This window comes from Mesoplodon mirus (genome assembly GCF_964341445.2).
Source record: "Mesoplodon mirus genome assembly, chromosome: 17".
In the NCBI taxonomy this organism is placed as follows: Eukaryota; Metazoa; Chordata; class Mammalia; order Artiodactyla; family Ziphiidae; genus Mesoplodon; species Mesoplodon mirus.
In genome coordinates this window covers 4244848-4260430 of record NC_138993.1, presented here as the reverse complement: position 1 = coordinate 4260430, position 15583 = coordinate 4244848, and the positions used below count along the sequence as shown (strand labels likewise).

Below are 15583 nucleotides of genomic sequence, written 5' to 3'. Positions count from 1 at the left end.
CTAATGACTTACAACTATGGTCTGTTCACTGCTGAATCACCTATACCTGGCACAGAACCTGGCACATTAGACATTCAATGAACAGCGACCAAATAAATTGTAAATACACCTATTTGTCCCCCCCTAAAACTACAGCTAAAGAGAAACTATAATGGAACATCAAATATTTAAATGACTTAAGTTCACATTTAAAAGAACCTTCAATGTTAAATCAGCACTAGAAAACAAATACAGGTAAGTACTCCTTACTCTGTGCTTAACATTTTCTTGGAAAATGTGTATAAACTGAATTTTTGGCAAACTGAGTCACAGGATAAGTATGCTAGGAGAGCTCCCTTACTTAAAGGGCTTCTTTCATAAAGTGAAAAAACTCCAAACAAATGTATTTATTCTACACGAGCTTAAATTTTGCACGGTTTATTGGCTTTCCTTAAAACAGAAGCCTCATAAAAATAATTTTTCAATACCTACCTCCTCTTTCCCCTAAAATAATGACTTGCTTAATATAAACCATAATACCACTGTTTGACAAGTTTGGGTTTGTTTTTTTTTTCAATCCCTTAGTTCTCTAGACAAGGTATAAAATTCAGGTGTACAGAAACACCCAGAGTAGGCATCATGATGTGAAGAATTCCTCTCCTGAGGATGATTATTTGTTAGAATTCATGGGCTATAATAAAGTTATGGATTTTAAAGAGCTTGTCTAGAGAGAGGAGTAACTGAGTTACCTTGAGTAGTTGTTAAACTATATAATTTTTTATTCACATAACAAAAGGAAACTTCAAATATGAAACAACCAAAGAGTTTAAACAAAACTAAATGTCAACTCTGGTTCAGAGACTAATTATATTTTCCTTAAGGTTAGAAATATAGGTCTGATCCCCCTGTAAACTGATTCATTTACAAGGTATACTTTAGAAAATACTTTATTCTTTGTAGTGGCTCAATTTTTCAAATACCTGGGACTTCTATTTGGTTCAGTCAATTAACAAAGCTTGCATCTGCCTTTGGCCTTTGGTTTCGTTCAATTCTGTTCCTGGTATCAATTTAGCCAGCCCATCAAACTTTGCTCCTCAGGGTATTTTCACAAGGCGCTGCTTTTCTATTCCAAAATATGCTCAAGTTTTTAAGTTTAGCAAGTTTAAAAGGAAAATTTTCAAATATGAATTTTAGGTACACCAAAAATTAAAAAGTATTAAATACCTGTTGACATTTGGCAATATGCCAGGAAGTAAGGGGCACACAATTACTGCCCTAGAGGAAATCTATAATATCTAACCCATAAACCTTCACCAGAAAGACCCAAAGGACATATAAACATTAACCACATATACACTAATGTAGTTACATAATATATCTATGAAGAACTAACTATGTTTTGCGGGGTGGTGAGTGAAGAGAGAATTACTGGAGTTGTATGTTAAGATAAAGCAGTTAAGATTTCTGAAGCTAAATGTTAGAACCGATTTCAGCTGAGGGAAAACTGTTCCCAGCACAAGGTGCTGCCTGAGAACAAGTTCAGAAGGGCGGTCTGATTTGATGGAGGAGGAGCAGCTGTGTTAGTCTGTATTTCAGAATCACCACAATAGACAGACTAGTGTGTGAACACCTTCCTGGGAATAAGGTGGGCTACTGATTAATAAGGTGTCCTGGGAATTAAGGTGTCCAGGTCTTGTGGACAAAGGACAAATCTTGGTTCTAAACCAAAGTCAAGGTAAAGCCACTCAAAAGTGGTTCTCAGCTGCTTTCAAAAATTTGGCAGTTTCTCAAAAAGCTAAACATAGAGTTGCCATATGACTCTGGCTATTTGCCTAAGAGAACCAAAAACATATATCTACACAACAATTTGCGCATGAAGGTTCATAGCAGCACTATTCATAATAGCCAAGTAGAAACAACCTAGATGTCCACCAACTGATAAATGGATAAACAAAATGTGGTCTATCCATACAAAGCAATATTTTTCAACCATAAAAAGGAATGAAACACTGACACATGCACAACATGAATGAACACTGAAAACACTATGCTAAGTAAAAGACAAATGGCCACATACTATATATTTCTATTTACATGAAATGTTCAGAATAGGCAAATCCACAGAGAAAGAAAATAGATTAGTGGTTGCCAGGGGCTGGGAAGAGAGGGAATGTGGAGTGACTACTAATTGATACGGGGTTTCTTCTGACCTGATAAAAATGTTCTGGAATTAGTGGTGATGATTGCATAGCCTTGCGGATACACTAAAAGTCAGTAGACTGCACACTTTAAAAGGGTGAATTTTATGGTATGTGATGTATCTCAATTTTAAAAAGGGGATTCTCAGCATTTTTTCTGTGACAACACACCTGAAGGACAAGACATAACTCTATCAGTAGAAGCAGCCTACTACAGCAGAGACTGGTTTTGTGACTTTGACAATCACTATACTACAGAATTTTGAGAGAATGATAACTTAAGGGTCTTCAAGTATTAAGATCAAACTAACGGGTGAAAGTCACTTTTTAGTGACAACTTCAAGAACTGCCTTGAGGTGACAAGAAATATTTAAAGACAAAAAAATATCACAGTAGTTTCTAAGTAACAAAGAGATGGCCAAGGCCTAGTTAAGCTGCTGTGAAGGAAAGGATTTACAAATTGTTCTGAAAGAGGTAAGGACAGTAGGATTTTCATTCTCTAGCAGCAGCTAAGAACAGAAAAAGAATAAAAACATAAAGAGACAATGAGGGTTGGATGCAACAATACAAGGCACTACAAAAAGATGACATCAGGGCTTCCCTGGTGGCACAGTGGTTGAGAGTCCACCTGCCGGTGCAGGGGACACGGGTTCGTGCCCCGGTCCGGGAGGATCCCACATGGCACGAAGCGGCTGGGCCCGTGAGCCATGGCCGCTGAGCCTGCGCGTCCGGAGCCTGTGCTCCGCAACGGGAGAGGCCACAGCGGTGAGAGGCCCGGGTACCGCAAAAAAAAAAAAAAAAAAAAAAAGATGACATCAGCCACAGGGAAGAATATCTGTTTCTCAACACTGATTTGGCATATACAGTCCCAACTTACACATGGATCATATTTCAAATGTTTGTAAATCATAATTCTGAACACAACTGCCAAGAGAACTAATTTTTGAAAAAGTAGATAAGCTTGCAAATGACCTACAGTAACTTCTAATAATTTGTCATTATTTCTATTTTCCTAGCTGAAATTCGGCTGCCAGAAGCCACCTCCCTGCCATCTTCTCACACAACTGAGAGTCCCAACAAGAGGAATTCCTCTCCAACCTGTTGGCCACCACCATCTCAGCAGCACAGAAAATTCTGGATCCCTACTCCTCAGGGAGGTGAGGCCAAAGGAGAGTCACCTGCTATCCAGGGCCATTGTTCTGCCATGGCAGTTTTACAGATGAGAGATATTCCTAAATCAGACAGTTGGATATTCACCAATGTTCTTGTGACAGTTAAGGTGCTCAGAACATGCTGATAAATGTATCCTCACACTGAATCACAGAGACGTCGTCATGTCCAACGGGTACAATGGAACACTTGTAGCACATGTATGTGGCACTACACAAACAGCAGGAGCTCAGTGATGCCGGCCACAGAAAAGGTGAAGCAAGGAAAGGCGTGGAAGACATAATTCAGACCCACAAAATTCGCTGGGGTCTGTAAGAGCACAATAAAAAAAAACCCTTTGTCCTGTTCCTTTTGAAATGCCCTTTCTGGGACTTCCTTGGCAGTTCAGTGGTTAAGACTCCACCCTTCCAATGCAGGGGACACGGGTTCAATCTCTGGTTGGGGAACTAAGATCCCACAGGCCCTGCGGCACGGCCAAAAAATTAAAATTAAAATTAAAAAAAGAAAAAAAGAAAGAAACTAAGTTAAAAGAAGAAATGCCCTTTCTGATGAGACCGTCCTTGTCCTTCAAGAGTCAACGAAGTGCTGCCATCACTGAGAGGTTTATCCCGAAAGCCCTAAGCAGGTGGGGGCTTCCAGGCCTGGGTTCCAACAGCACCTTGTATTAATTATCATAATGCTGATTAAATTGCTTTGGTTAATTAAGTTTGTTTCCTCAGTAGGTGTCTTCTCAAAAATGGAATATTTTATTCATCTTGGCATTCTCAATACCTTATACAGTGCTTGGCAGATAGAAGGGTCCAGTAAATATTTGCTGAGTGAATAAGGGAATAGATTTCTTGCAATGTTAGAAGAAACAGTAAAATAATCAAATAAGCAAATCCAAAATGAATTAATTTGCCAGTCTTGCTACTAAGAAAATGGGCTCTGGGACCTCCTTGGTGTTGCAGTGGTTAAGAATCCACCTGCCAATGCAGGGAACACGGGTTCGATCCCTGGTCTGGGAAGATCCCACATGCCGTGGAGCAACTAAGCCCGTGCGTCACAACTACTGAGCCTGTGCTCTAGAGCCCGCGAGCCACAACTACTGAAGCCCATATGCCTAGAGCCCATGCTCCGCAACAAGAGAAGCCACCGCAATGAGAAGCCCACGCACCGCAACGAAGAGTGGCCCCCGCCTGCCGCAACTAGAGAAAGACCACGCACAGCAACGAAGACCCAACACAGCCAAAAATTAATTAATTAATTATTTTAAAAAGGAAAAAAAAATAAAACGGGATCTAAGCATGAAACCTCAAAGTGGCCTACCCGGTGGATCTGAATGCACTGAGTATCTAAGGCAGATAAGTTCAACTGCAAGTAGATAAGAAATCCATAGTGAATATTCTGCTTGTCCCTTTCCCTCACATTTTTTTAATGTTATAAGGAATATTCCTTATTAGGCATGCAAAATCCCCAGCGATGGGGATTATTACATGTTGTATTTGGCATTTCTGACATCTAAAGAAATACTTAAACTGAACCTAGATACACGGTTCAGCAATGGTCAGAAGAAAAACTATTGGAATCCTTCAGGGGAAACAAAGGGTTCCAACCAAGTTCCGATCACACTAAGGAATTAGAGCTGACTTAAAAGCTCTAGTGCAGATCAAATCAGAAGCGCTCCTCGTGCTAGCCACCAAATGAATGGTTCACAGGAGGGGAGCAGCCACATAAATCCCACACCTTAAGATGTAAACAGGAGGGAATGCCACAGGTACAAGGCATGTTAGGTAAGGGAGCTGACAAGTCTTCGGAACCTACTTATTTTCTTGTTGGCAGTTGATGAGAACCCACATTAAAGCATGAGACTAAGAAACATGGATGTGTACTACTGTCTAAAGTAAAACTTTTGTCTTAGTGGTTGCTTACCTGATCTTGCAAAAGTATTTTATATTTTTACTTCCTCAAACTATAATACTAGGAAGGCCCTAAAAATGATCAACTCAAACCCCATAATTTTAGAAATAAGGAAACAAAGGTCTACAAGGGCAAATGATTTGCCCAAGGTCATACTGGTGATCAGAGGCAGAGTCTGAACTCAGTTCTCCAGTCTCCCCAGCTTAGAGCTCTTTGCACTGGATGAAGAATTTTCACATCCCAACATGCCCTATTAGAGTCTGGTCCTACACACACACACACACACAGACATACACGTATGTGTGTGTGTGTACACACCACATAGCTACACACTTACTTTTGCAGCACTAGAAAAACTAGGGCTGTTCAGGAACATACTAAAAAAGTATCAGTTAATCGAAAAGACTAGTCCTGTGATAAGGCATTCATGTTTTCTGAATGACCCACTAAAACACCAAATCCCCATGTCTATGTTTATATTTATCTTAATATGAAGCATAATGGTTAAGAGCCTGGGCTGTGGAGTAAGAGACCTGCCTGTAATCCCCCAATTCCAGCTCTGACATTTAATTAGTCATGTAACCATGGACAAATTTGCTTAACCTTTTTAAACTTCAGTCTCCTCAACTATAAAACTGAAAAAACACAACTGACTTGTATGGTACTTGTGAGGATTCAACAGATGATGGCTGTAAAGGGCTCTGCCCAGGTCCTAAGACTTACTCAGTAATTTAGCTATTATTATCATTACCACTGCCTACTAATCTCTGTGCTGTCTACAGAAGTGCCCCAACAAAAGTTTTCTGTATATTTCCCTCTCTCCCTCTCTCTCTCACATTCACACACACACAATCCCAATTATATAGTATCTGTTCTTTTGAACATAGAGTACAGCAGCCTAAGAACCCTATTCAAGAAAAGTCTTTTTGCTTTTCTTTTTTGGAAATCAAACTCTTACCCCAAATTAATTTTTAAATTCTACAATGTTCAGTGCCAATAATGAGAATTTAGAATTTTAAAACACAGATTGTTTTCTGGTTCTCACACTTTTCCATTCCTTTAAACAAGATAAGTTTGGTTGCCTAAATTCTGCAAAGAGGAAATGCAATTGACTCAGAAAGAAAATGAATCCCCCTGCTTCCCACTGAGGACCCTTCTGGTGTTCAGACACAAAGGACACTCTCTATCTCATTTATGTGACAGTGAGAGTGAATTATTCCCAAGATTTACTATGCATTTATGTTTTAACTCTATTAGAATCTGAAAATAACACAACTATAAAAGGCCCCCTTTCCATGTATATAATCATGCCTCAAATAAAGTATTCCACCTTCCCCACACTCCTTAAAATTCTGAGTTTACCAAAAGTGTAGTCTACTAGCAGCAGAGTACTATCAATACTTAAAATCAAAGAAATGACCTTTCAAGCTGTCTTATTTCCTAAAACAATAATTTAAGCAGCTAACTCCTCTGGTCTAAATTCCATTACTAATTATTCATGTCTATGATGCTCACTGGACAACTGAAAGGATACATTTAGATACCTTCATTTTAATAGCCAAATACATCTAAATGAAATTTATCTCATTTTATTGTAAATCTCAGTCTTCTCTTTGAAGGTGTTATTGTCTGGGTTCCTAGAGTTCTCTGAAATTTCAGTTGCAGAATATATCATTTCATTTGAAAGTAAATCAATACTAGAAACAAATTATTTGATCATCATCTTTTTATAAAAGATTAAACAGCCACAGATTTTTATTTTACCAGGACTAAAATGCATTAAATTACATTTCACTGACATAAGATCAAAAGAGCTTCATAAATACAATGCTTCATTTTACCAGAGTGAGGTTATAAGAAGCCGAAAAACATTCCCTCTGGAGCACAAAAACTGTTTTAAGTAATTTTAAAACTCTCTTGACATTTCATCCATTTTTAAAAAAACAGTTCTTCCTATAAACAAAATCATTAGAGGCCACTGGAAAACAAGCCCAAAGAATTATAAACAAAAAGTTAATTTTTCCAAAATGCAATGCTACCTACTTTTTGGTTATCATGAATGACAAAGAAATGTTCATATATTATACATTCAGCTAATTTTAAATTGTATAATTCTTCTAAAATTATTCTTAGCCTAAATTAAAACTTGACCATGAGATATAAAATGTGGTCAAAAGTACCTCTTGCTAGTAAACAATATTACAGTTTTTCATAAAATGTAAAATCAAAGTTAATAAAATTTGTATGTTTTATTAGCTTAAATTGGTAATTTATGAAAATAGAACTGGTTTTTCTCAGAGAGATTAGAAAGAATTTAAGATCACCAGAATTTTATTAAAAAGATGACAGACTGGTCAAATGCACTACAATGTCTAATCTCATGGGATCAGGGATTTTATAAATATGTCCCAAATTACATAATATTGCGGGACAGGGAGATGGAGTAAGGCCTTTAAAAAATATTGTATGGGAAGTTAACAAGGATAACTTTTTAATTATGTACGTTATTACAGAGTAATACTTCAATGAGAAATACAATTAAACAAGAGTCAACAACACCTCCAGAAGCTGATTTCTCAAGTGTCACCAGACTATCCATTCTGCTAGAGAGTACTTTTAAAGACATGCAGCACCCACAGAATCAAGTTTTCAAATCCCTACCTTTTGCATATACCAGTACTGCTTTACTGCTGCATATAAGCACGGAAATGCACATTCCAAATTAAGGAGAATTACTATCTTCTTCCTCTCAGAGTCCATTTGAAGTTATTTTAGAAAGGTATCTCAGTAAATCCAAGAAAAATGTTGAATAGGTAGACCCTTCTTTCGCCAATATTTAGAATACTAAAGTATTTATAAATGTGGCTTCCCCCCCAGCCCAGGTAACTTCAGCTTTATGAATGGTTCCATTTTTGTAGTGCTAATATAGTTCTGAACATACCCTCCTGTGTGATTTGGGGGGAAAAAAGCAATTATCTTCAACGTTAAACAGCAGCTAACCAAACTAACGGTGATGTTCAAGTAAACCTACTTTGTTTATAGTAAAATCTAAAGATTATATAACAAGCTTTGACGTTCTCTTTCCAGCAGTTTCCTACAGTGTCAAAGGCGATAAAGACAACATCCGTTTTTAGAAGAGGAAAACAAGGAGTTAATAAATTATATTTTCTCAACTAAGAAATGCCTTCTCTTTTGTCAATATCACAAGCTATTCACCTAGTGACAAAGGAAAAGTGAACACTTCACCTGCCGGTTTCGGCAACTAAATCGGGAGCATTACCACTCAGACTTAATATTTCTAGGGAAGAATATCTGAAGCAAAGAGATTATTGAAAGTTCACTGCCAGCTGCTACATCTGGGGGGAACGGCCTGAACAAGACTCCCCTATTTGTCATCAGCCTTTTTCCTCACCACCCACCCTGCACCAAACCCCCATTGTTCTAGGTAAAACTCACAGCTAATGATATCGAAAGAGTAACTACTCCGTTTCTGCGGCAGGTGATCACCAGCAGGAACTCTTCAGAACCACACTGACTTGCTGATTTCTTTCCCCCATATAAAAGCCGAATTTGATCGTAAATCAACCACAAACTGGTGGGGGAAAAGGATCCCAGCTTCCCTTCCAGACTGATGGATGTCAGTCCAGAGGCGGTTGAGGAAAGCCCCAGAAGGTTCCCATAATAAATCGACCCCCCTTAAAGATCATTTAAACTGACGTTTCATAATGAAATTTTAAAGAAATCTGTACCGAAACCCCTGAAATAAAAGTACACAGCTCCCTTGCCCGACGAGCGGCGCCAGGAGAGACTGAGGCAGCGGCTCGCGGGGTCTCGTGCGGGCCCGGCCCCCTCGGCACCAGCTCCTCCACGAGCCCGGCCGGCCGGACCCAGGCCGGAGGGAGGCTGCCCACCTGCCCGGCGCCGCCGCCCGCCCGACGCCGACACTCACCCATCCTTCCGCTTGGCTTTGTAGACGTGACCATAAGTGCCTCGGCCAACTTTGCAGCCCTCGTATTCAAACAGGTCCTCGACCCGCTCCCGCTCGCTGCTCAGCTTCACTTTAAAGTCATAGTCCATTGTCACGGCCTGCGAGGCCGGGGAGCGGGGTCGCGGCGCCGCGGGGCGGGGGTGGGGACCGGGGAGGCTCCGGCAGCCGCGGCCCCCGGGAACCCGCCCGCTCTACGCCCGGCGGCCGCAGCGCCGGCCCGGCCGCGGCGGCAGGAGGAGGCCCCGCGAGGGCGCCGGGGACATCCAGGGGGGCGGCGGGGCGGGGGCCGGCCGGTGGGGACGGCGCGGTCCCCGGGCGCAGGAGGGCGAGGGACGAGGGCTGGGGGCAGGGAGCGCGGTCGCTGCCCTTGTCCCCGCGGGCTCCGGGGCGCCGGACCCTGCGCTCCGGCCGCGCGCTCGGCCCCCGCGGCGGGCAGCGGCAGGACGGCGCGGCGGACTGCCCCTCGGGCGCTCGCGCCTCACCGCGCTCACACACGTTCACACTCACTCACTCACTCACTCGCTCGCTCGCTCGCTCGCTCTCCCATCCACTCAGACAGAAAGGCAGCGCCGCACAACAGCCGGTACCTCCTCAGAGAGCGGAGGGAGGGGACTCGCGGAACACGGCCGCGCTGTCGCAAAAACGTCGCGAAGCCTCGGGCTGCTCGGCCCTCCCTGAGGCCCGCGCCGCGCCGGCCGGCCGGCGTCCCCCACCGGGCCCCGCTCCCCGAGGGCTGCGCGGACAGAGCGCAGTGACCGCTGCCCAGAGCGGTCGCTACACGCACCACGTGGGGCGTCCCGGCGGCGGCCGGGGCTCCAGACTACAACGCCCAGAATGCACGCGCCGCCGCCGTGGCCGGCCCTCCTACGGCTCCGCCCCCCGCGGTGGGGTTGTGGCAGCGTTGCGTGATGGGACTCGTAGTCCAAGGGGAGGTGAGTCTTTTTTTTTTTTTTTTTTTTTTTTTTTTTTTTTTTACAGCGATGTCTTTAGAGTCTGATTTGGGCTAGAAACTTAACCAAAGAAATTCAAGCGTGAGGGAGGCTAGTTTGCATTAGAATCACATTTTGCGCCACTTCCGAACTCCAGAGTTTAAAGGGCATTATCGTTATCGAAAAAAGTCGAAGTATTGGTCAACAGGTCACAGACTATTACTTGGTGTATTCTTGTCGTTCACAGTGTGATAAGGGCTGCACAAAGATAGCAATGTGCTGACACACATTACAAACATCAGTAAAAGTGAATCAGCGAGGTGTGGCCACGCTGCTCCTGAAAAGTATCACTCTTGTGACAGACCATCCCAGTGCGTCCCATCCTTTCAGAGGGGACGTTATTTTGAGTATGACCTCTGCACCACTGCCCATACGAACGGCAATTTTTAGCCATGATTACAGCAATGGATCTAAATCCATGGAAACCGTGGATAATTTTAAGGTAGGAAAGGTGTCAGCTGGAGGAGTCCTGATATCTTGATAATAATCCCTCATGTTGTTTTATCCCCCTTATTTAGACGTCTGTTTTTCATTTTTTGATTTTATATTAATTTTGTATTTATATTTATTTTACTTTTCCCAATTGCTATCGTTTCCACGAAAACTCCCCAGCTCCCAAAGGACATATAATCTCTCCCATTTTTAACCTCCATCACACATTTTTTTCACTTTTCCTGTGGTACCCATCAAATTCTGTTTTGTCTTTTATTTCCTCTCCCTTGCTCGATTATAAATTCCTATAGGAAGTAATATTTGCATCTTCCATAACACCTAGTATCACGGCTTGATTTTGGTGCACAGTAAACATTTGTCGAATTAATGAGTAAGGATGTTTGTGTCCAAAATATCTATGTACAAATGATGACCATGATACCATTTTATGAAAAACCCTCAGAAGGGCTCTTATACAGATTTCTCTGGAGAAAATAGTGACTTCACCACTGGTTTAAACGAAGTTGTTTTTCCTAGTACATCAAATACTGTTTGGTGTTTAAGCACACTGACCGGTTAGGTGGGCCTGGGTTTGAATCTTGAAGTGCTATTTATTAGCAGTGTGTCCCTGGACCCTCAATTCCTTTCTTTGCAAAATGGAGACATAAAAGACCTCAGCTTAGAGTAAGTGCACCAGAAAATTAAGCTTTCATGAATGGGGCGTTATATGTTTCCACTCAGTGATGTCAGTTGGGTGATTCTCTAGCGGGACTGCTCCTTTGCATAGTTACAGAATTCAATTTTTTCTCCTAAATATGGTTTTAGAATAGACTCTTCCTGAAACATATATATTTTGTATTTCTTCAGTGCTGTGTCTTTTTGTCCAAGTATTTACTCATAGACCTTGAGAAACCAAACCACCACGCTAGAGAAAAGGTTGTGAAGAAGCATGAGACTGGGCTTGCCCCACCTCACCCCTGCACCTGTCTCCCACAGCCCCTGCACACGATATTCCTGAACCCTGAAGGTCTCTGCCTTCTTAAACTGTACTTTTGACTACTGCTTTGACTCTGTCCACCCTGTGGATGAAGATAAGACCTTCCCATGAAGAAACGGAGTGTTTTTTAAAAATAAAAATTGTATGGGTTTAAGAAGTACGACGTGACGTTCTGATACACATATACATAGTGAAATGATTACTATAGTCAAGCTAACTAACAGTGTTCTTACTATGAGTAATCCCGGGGCAGGAAAGGACGCCAGCCTCGGACCAGGCAAGAGAAAGGCTTGCTTCACTCTCTGCAGCTATGGTGTGAGTTAGGGGTCTGGACTCCAGGTCGGGGGCACACGGTGGTGTGAGGTAAGCTGGCCCCTTAAAGGAGCATCACGATGGGGAGCAAAGGAAGAGAGAGCCACGAGGGCCCCTTAAAGGGGAGCTTGGCTCATGTGTTAGGAGCAGTCATATCTAATATCCAGCTTGAGGTTTTTCTTTTCTGTGTGGTAATTCCCTTCTGTTATCCCCGAGATATCAGCTGGGTCCTACCTGTGGAGCCTGTGTCCAGGCTTGGAGGAAAGGAAAGGGCAGCAGCCGGAGACTCAGTTACGAGAGGTAAGAAGCAGCCTGCAGAGCCAAAGCAATGGGCTGGGAAGCCCTTGGGGCACATGCTTGTCTTCCAAACACTGGAGGGAGGGAACCTGGTTTTGGAAAGGATTTCCTGTAGATCAGGGGGCCCCAACCCCCAGGCCATGGACTGGAACCCCGTGGCCTGTTAGGAACCAGGGCAGGTGAGCAAAGCTTCATCTGTATTTACAGCCGCTCCCCACCTGAGCTCCGCCTCCTGTCAGACCAGCAGTGGCTTTAGACTCTCTTAGGAGCACGAACCCTACTGTGAACTGCGCATGCGAGGGACCTAGGTTGCGCGCTCCTTATGAGAATCCAACGCCTGATGACCTGAGGTGGAGCTGAGGCGGTGAGGCTAGTGCTGGGGAGCGGCTGCGACTACAGATTATCATTAGCAGAGAGGTTTGACTGCACAGAGACCATAATAAATCAATTGCTTGCAGACTCATGTCAGTGAGTGGCCATTAAGTGACAATTAAGCTGCATCTTACGGAGTAGACTGGACATAAGCAACACACTTCAGGTGTCACTGTCTCCCGTCACCCCCAGATGGGACCATCTAGTTGCAGGAAAACAAGCTCAGGGCTCCCACTTGATCCCGCCTTATGGTGAGTTGTATAATTATTTCATTATATATTACAATGTAATAATAACAGAAATAAAGTGCACAACTCACCATAATGCACTTGAATCATCCCGAAACCATCCCCACCCCCATCCGTGGAAAACTTGTCTTCCATGAAACCAGTCTCTGGTGCCAGCAAGGTTGGGGACCCTGCTATAGATCAAAGAATCAGGTTCAGACTTAACTGTTATTTGACTGAATTGAACACATCAGGGACTAAGAGCTGCAGTTTCAGTTTGATTTTCAGCCTCCGGTCATCCTGACATCATGTCTCTTTGCTCCACAATGACCTCCAGTGACACTGTAGAGTCTGTGACCCTCGTTGGTCCATGTCCCAGACAATGCGCAAATCACGCTCATGCTTCTTTTCTTAAAATGCGGTTCTTTTCATTCTAAATTTAACATCTCCAGTCTAAACATGCCTCTCAGACACCAGCCCCACATTTCCACTGCCTCCTGTTCAGCCTCAGGGGATAATGTGCTGTCATCGCAAACATAAAATTTCTGTAACTGGACATACCATACCATGTCCTGAACCTCCCAATTCCCCAGCACAGCGATGCCAGTAGACAGACGTTCTGTTGTTTTCCTGCCAACCCTACGAGCTCAGGCCTTCATTAGCTGTTCAGTGTGCTTCATGCTCATGCCAAGTATACCTTTGTCCAATCCTCAAAGGCTGGATGCTTCCTCATACCATCTCTGACCTTTGCATGCCTACCCATCCTCCAAGATACAGCTCAGATGCCTAAGTTAGTCATGCAGCCTTTTCTGGTTCTTACAACTGAATATGAACTTTCTCTACCGTGAACTCCTACCCCAGCCCTGGCACCATTGCACTTTATTTGTAACTCACATAGAAACATCACAGCTAACTTGTACTGTAGTCATTTATTTTATGTACTTAAAAATATATCTTTCCTTTAATAAACACCTTAATGACTGAGTCTGTAACTTATCTTGTGTCTCCCCACAGTGCCCAGGACATAGTTTGCAGAATTATTTAGAATTAGAATGTGTGTCACTGGCTTGGTTTCTATAAAGATTGAAATGGACCTTAATAATAATAAAAGGGGGGCAGTCATTTTAAACCATTTGGCATTTTTCCTCAGTCCTGCCTCTGAACACATACTGTTTTGCAGCATGCAGAAGGATTTGGTGCTTCGTGATATATGAACGTAAGAGTCCTACTGGGCCTTCTCAGTGTTGATCACTTGCTGTCTCTACAACTTTTCATTCCGTTTTCTCACTCAGTATCAAAGTGTGATTTAAACGGAAAATATCTACTCTCCCATCCTGCAGATAGAATACTCATCACCTTTATTATCGAAAAGCACATATTAAGCATCTATATTTGAGTGTAGTGTTAGACACAAGAAATAGCAAGCTAAATCAATCAACGCTCTAGTCTTCTATAATTTTTCAAAGAAAATACTGATGCAAAAAGTTTCTCAACTAACTCTATAAGCATCCAGCATTTAATTTAGACCTTAGAAACAGTCAGAACCAAAAAAACACTTTCAAAAATAACTTCCTTTCTCCCCTTCATCATGTGAGTGTCATTTGTTCTCACAGAGTCATTCGCTCCACATGACTCGACACATGACCACTAACAGTTGCTGAATTTGATGTAAGATGCCTGTCACTAGAGAATAATAGATTCTGCTTCTCAATTCCAGTTCTGAAAATCCCAGGAAGGGCTCTGGACCAACTAGGTTAGGGGCGCATCCTGGCCCAGTGAAGTGTGGCCACAGAGGCAGGGTCATATCAGAATATGAGAGCGCCTTCACTTGGAGGGATGAGGAAGCAGGGGGTGGGGAGCTCATAGGAGGAGGGAGAAAGCTCGAAGTACCACGAAGAAGTAAAACAGGGCAATGAGATGCAAAGTGGGTCCGGGAGGAGATTACTTAAATTGGGCGGATGGCCAGAGACGCTCTGAGATGAGGCTCCAGCTGAGATCTGAGCGATGAGGAGCAAAAGCTGCTAAGGGGAGGGAGCAAAGTGGTCCAGGTGGATGGATCAGAGGGACAGCAGGCGCAAAGGCCTTGAGCTGGGGGCCAGGGAGCAGAAAGAAGGCTTGTGCGATAGGAGTGTCATGAGTGAGGGGGGAGGTTGTGTGAGATAAGGACAAAGAGGTGGGCAGGCGCAAGGTTGTAGAGCCTTTTAACCCACTTCCCCTCTCAGCAGTCAATCTCACACTTCCTTACGTTGCCTGGGAGGGCTCTCAAAGGGCAAAGGTAAAAGCGTGTAAGGTCTCTTGAAGCCTGAGCTCTACAACTCACACAGCATCACTTCTACCACATTCTGCTGGTGAAAGCAAGACTCAAGACCAGCCCAGATTCAAAGGGTGGGCAAGTGGACTCCACCTCTTGTTAGTAGGAAGTGCAAGATATCATCCATGCCTTTCACTCTACCCAGGCACAGGTACATATGAATCTGTAGATCTGGTGAAAGTAGTTCCCTTTCAGATGGCTTTGGTTTTCTCTCGAAGGTAAAAGAAAAGTTCACCTGCTGTGAATGAGCAGATGGGTGGAAGGAGAGAAAGCAATGGTTTCATATCTGAAAAGACTGTGGGTTGAAAACAATCTTTGGGCAGAATCAGAGAGATAGCTGGCAGATCATCGTAGGACTTCTAGCCAATGTCAAGGGCCCGTTTGCAGGTGCAGCTATGCGTTGTATCCATAT

At 43.1% G+C, this 15583-nt stretch overlaps 1 protein-coding gene across 3 annotated transcripts in view; it reads right to left on the bottom strand.

Moving 5' to 3' along the window:
* The window catches only part of CDK8 (cyclin dependent kinase 8), a 99730-nt gene extending 90316 nt beyond the window's left edge, over positions 1 to 9414 (bottom strand). For all 3 annotated transcript variants that reach the window (XM_082601945.1, XM_082601946.1, XM_082601947.1), the window contains exon 1: positions 9196 to 9414. In XM_082601945.1, coding sequence (XP_082458071.1) covers positions 9196 to 9323 — 128 coding nt within the window. In that variant the 5' untranslated portion in view covers positions 9324 to 9414. The remainder of the gene's footprint in view (positions 1 to 9195) is intronic.
* Between the last annotated feature and the right edge of the window lie 6169 nt (positions 9415 to 15583).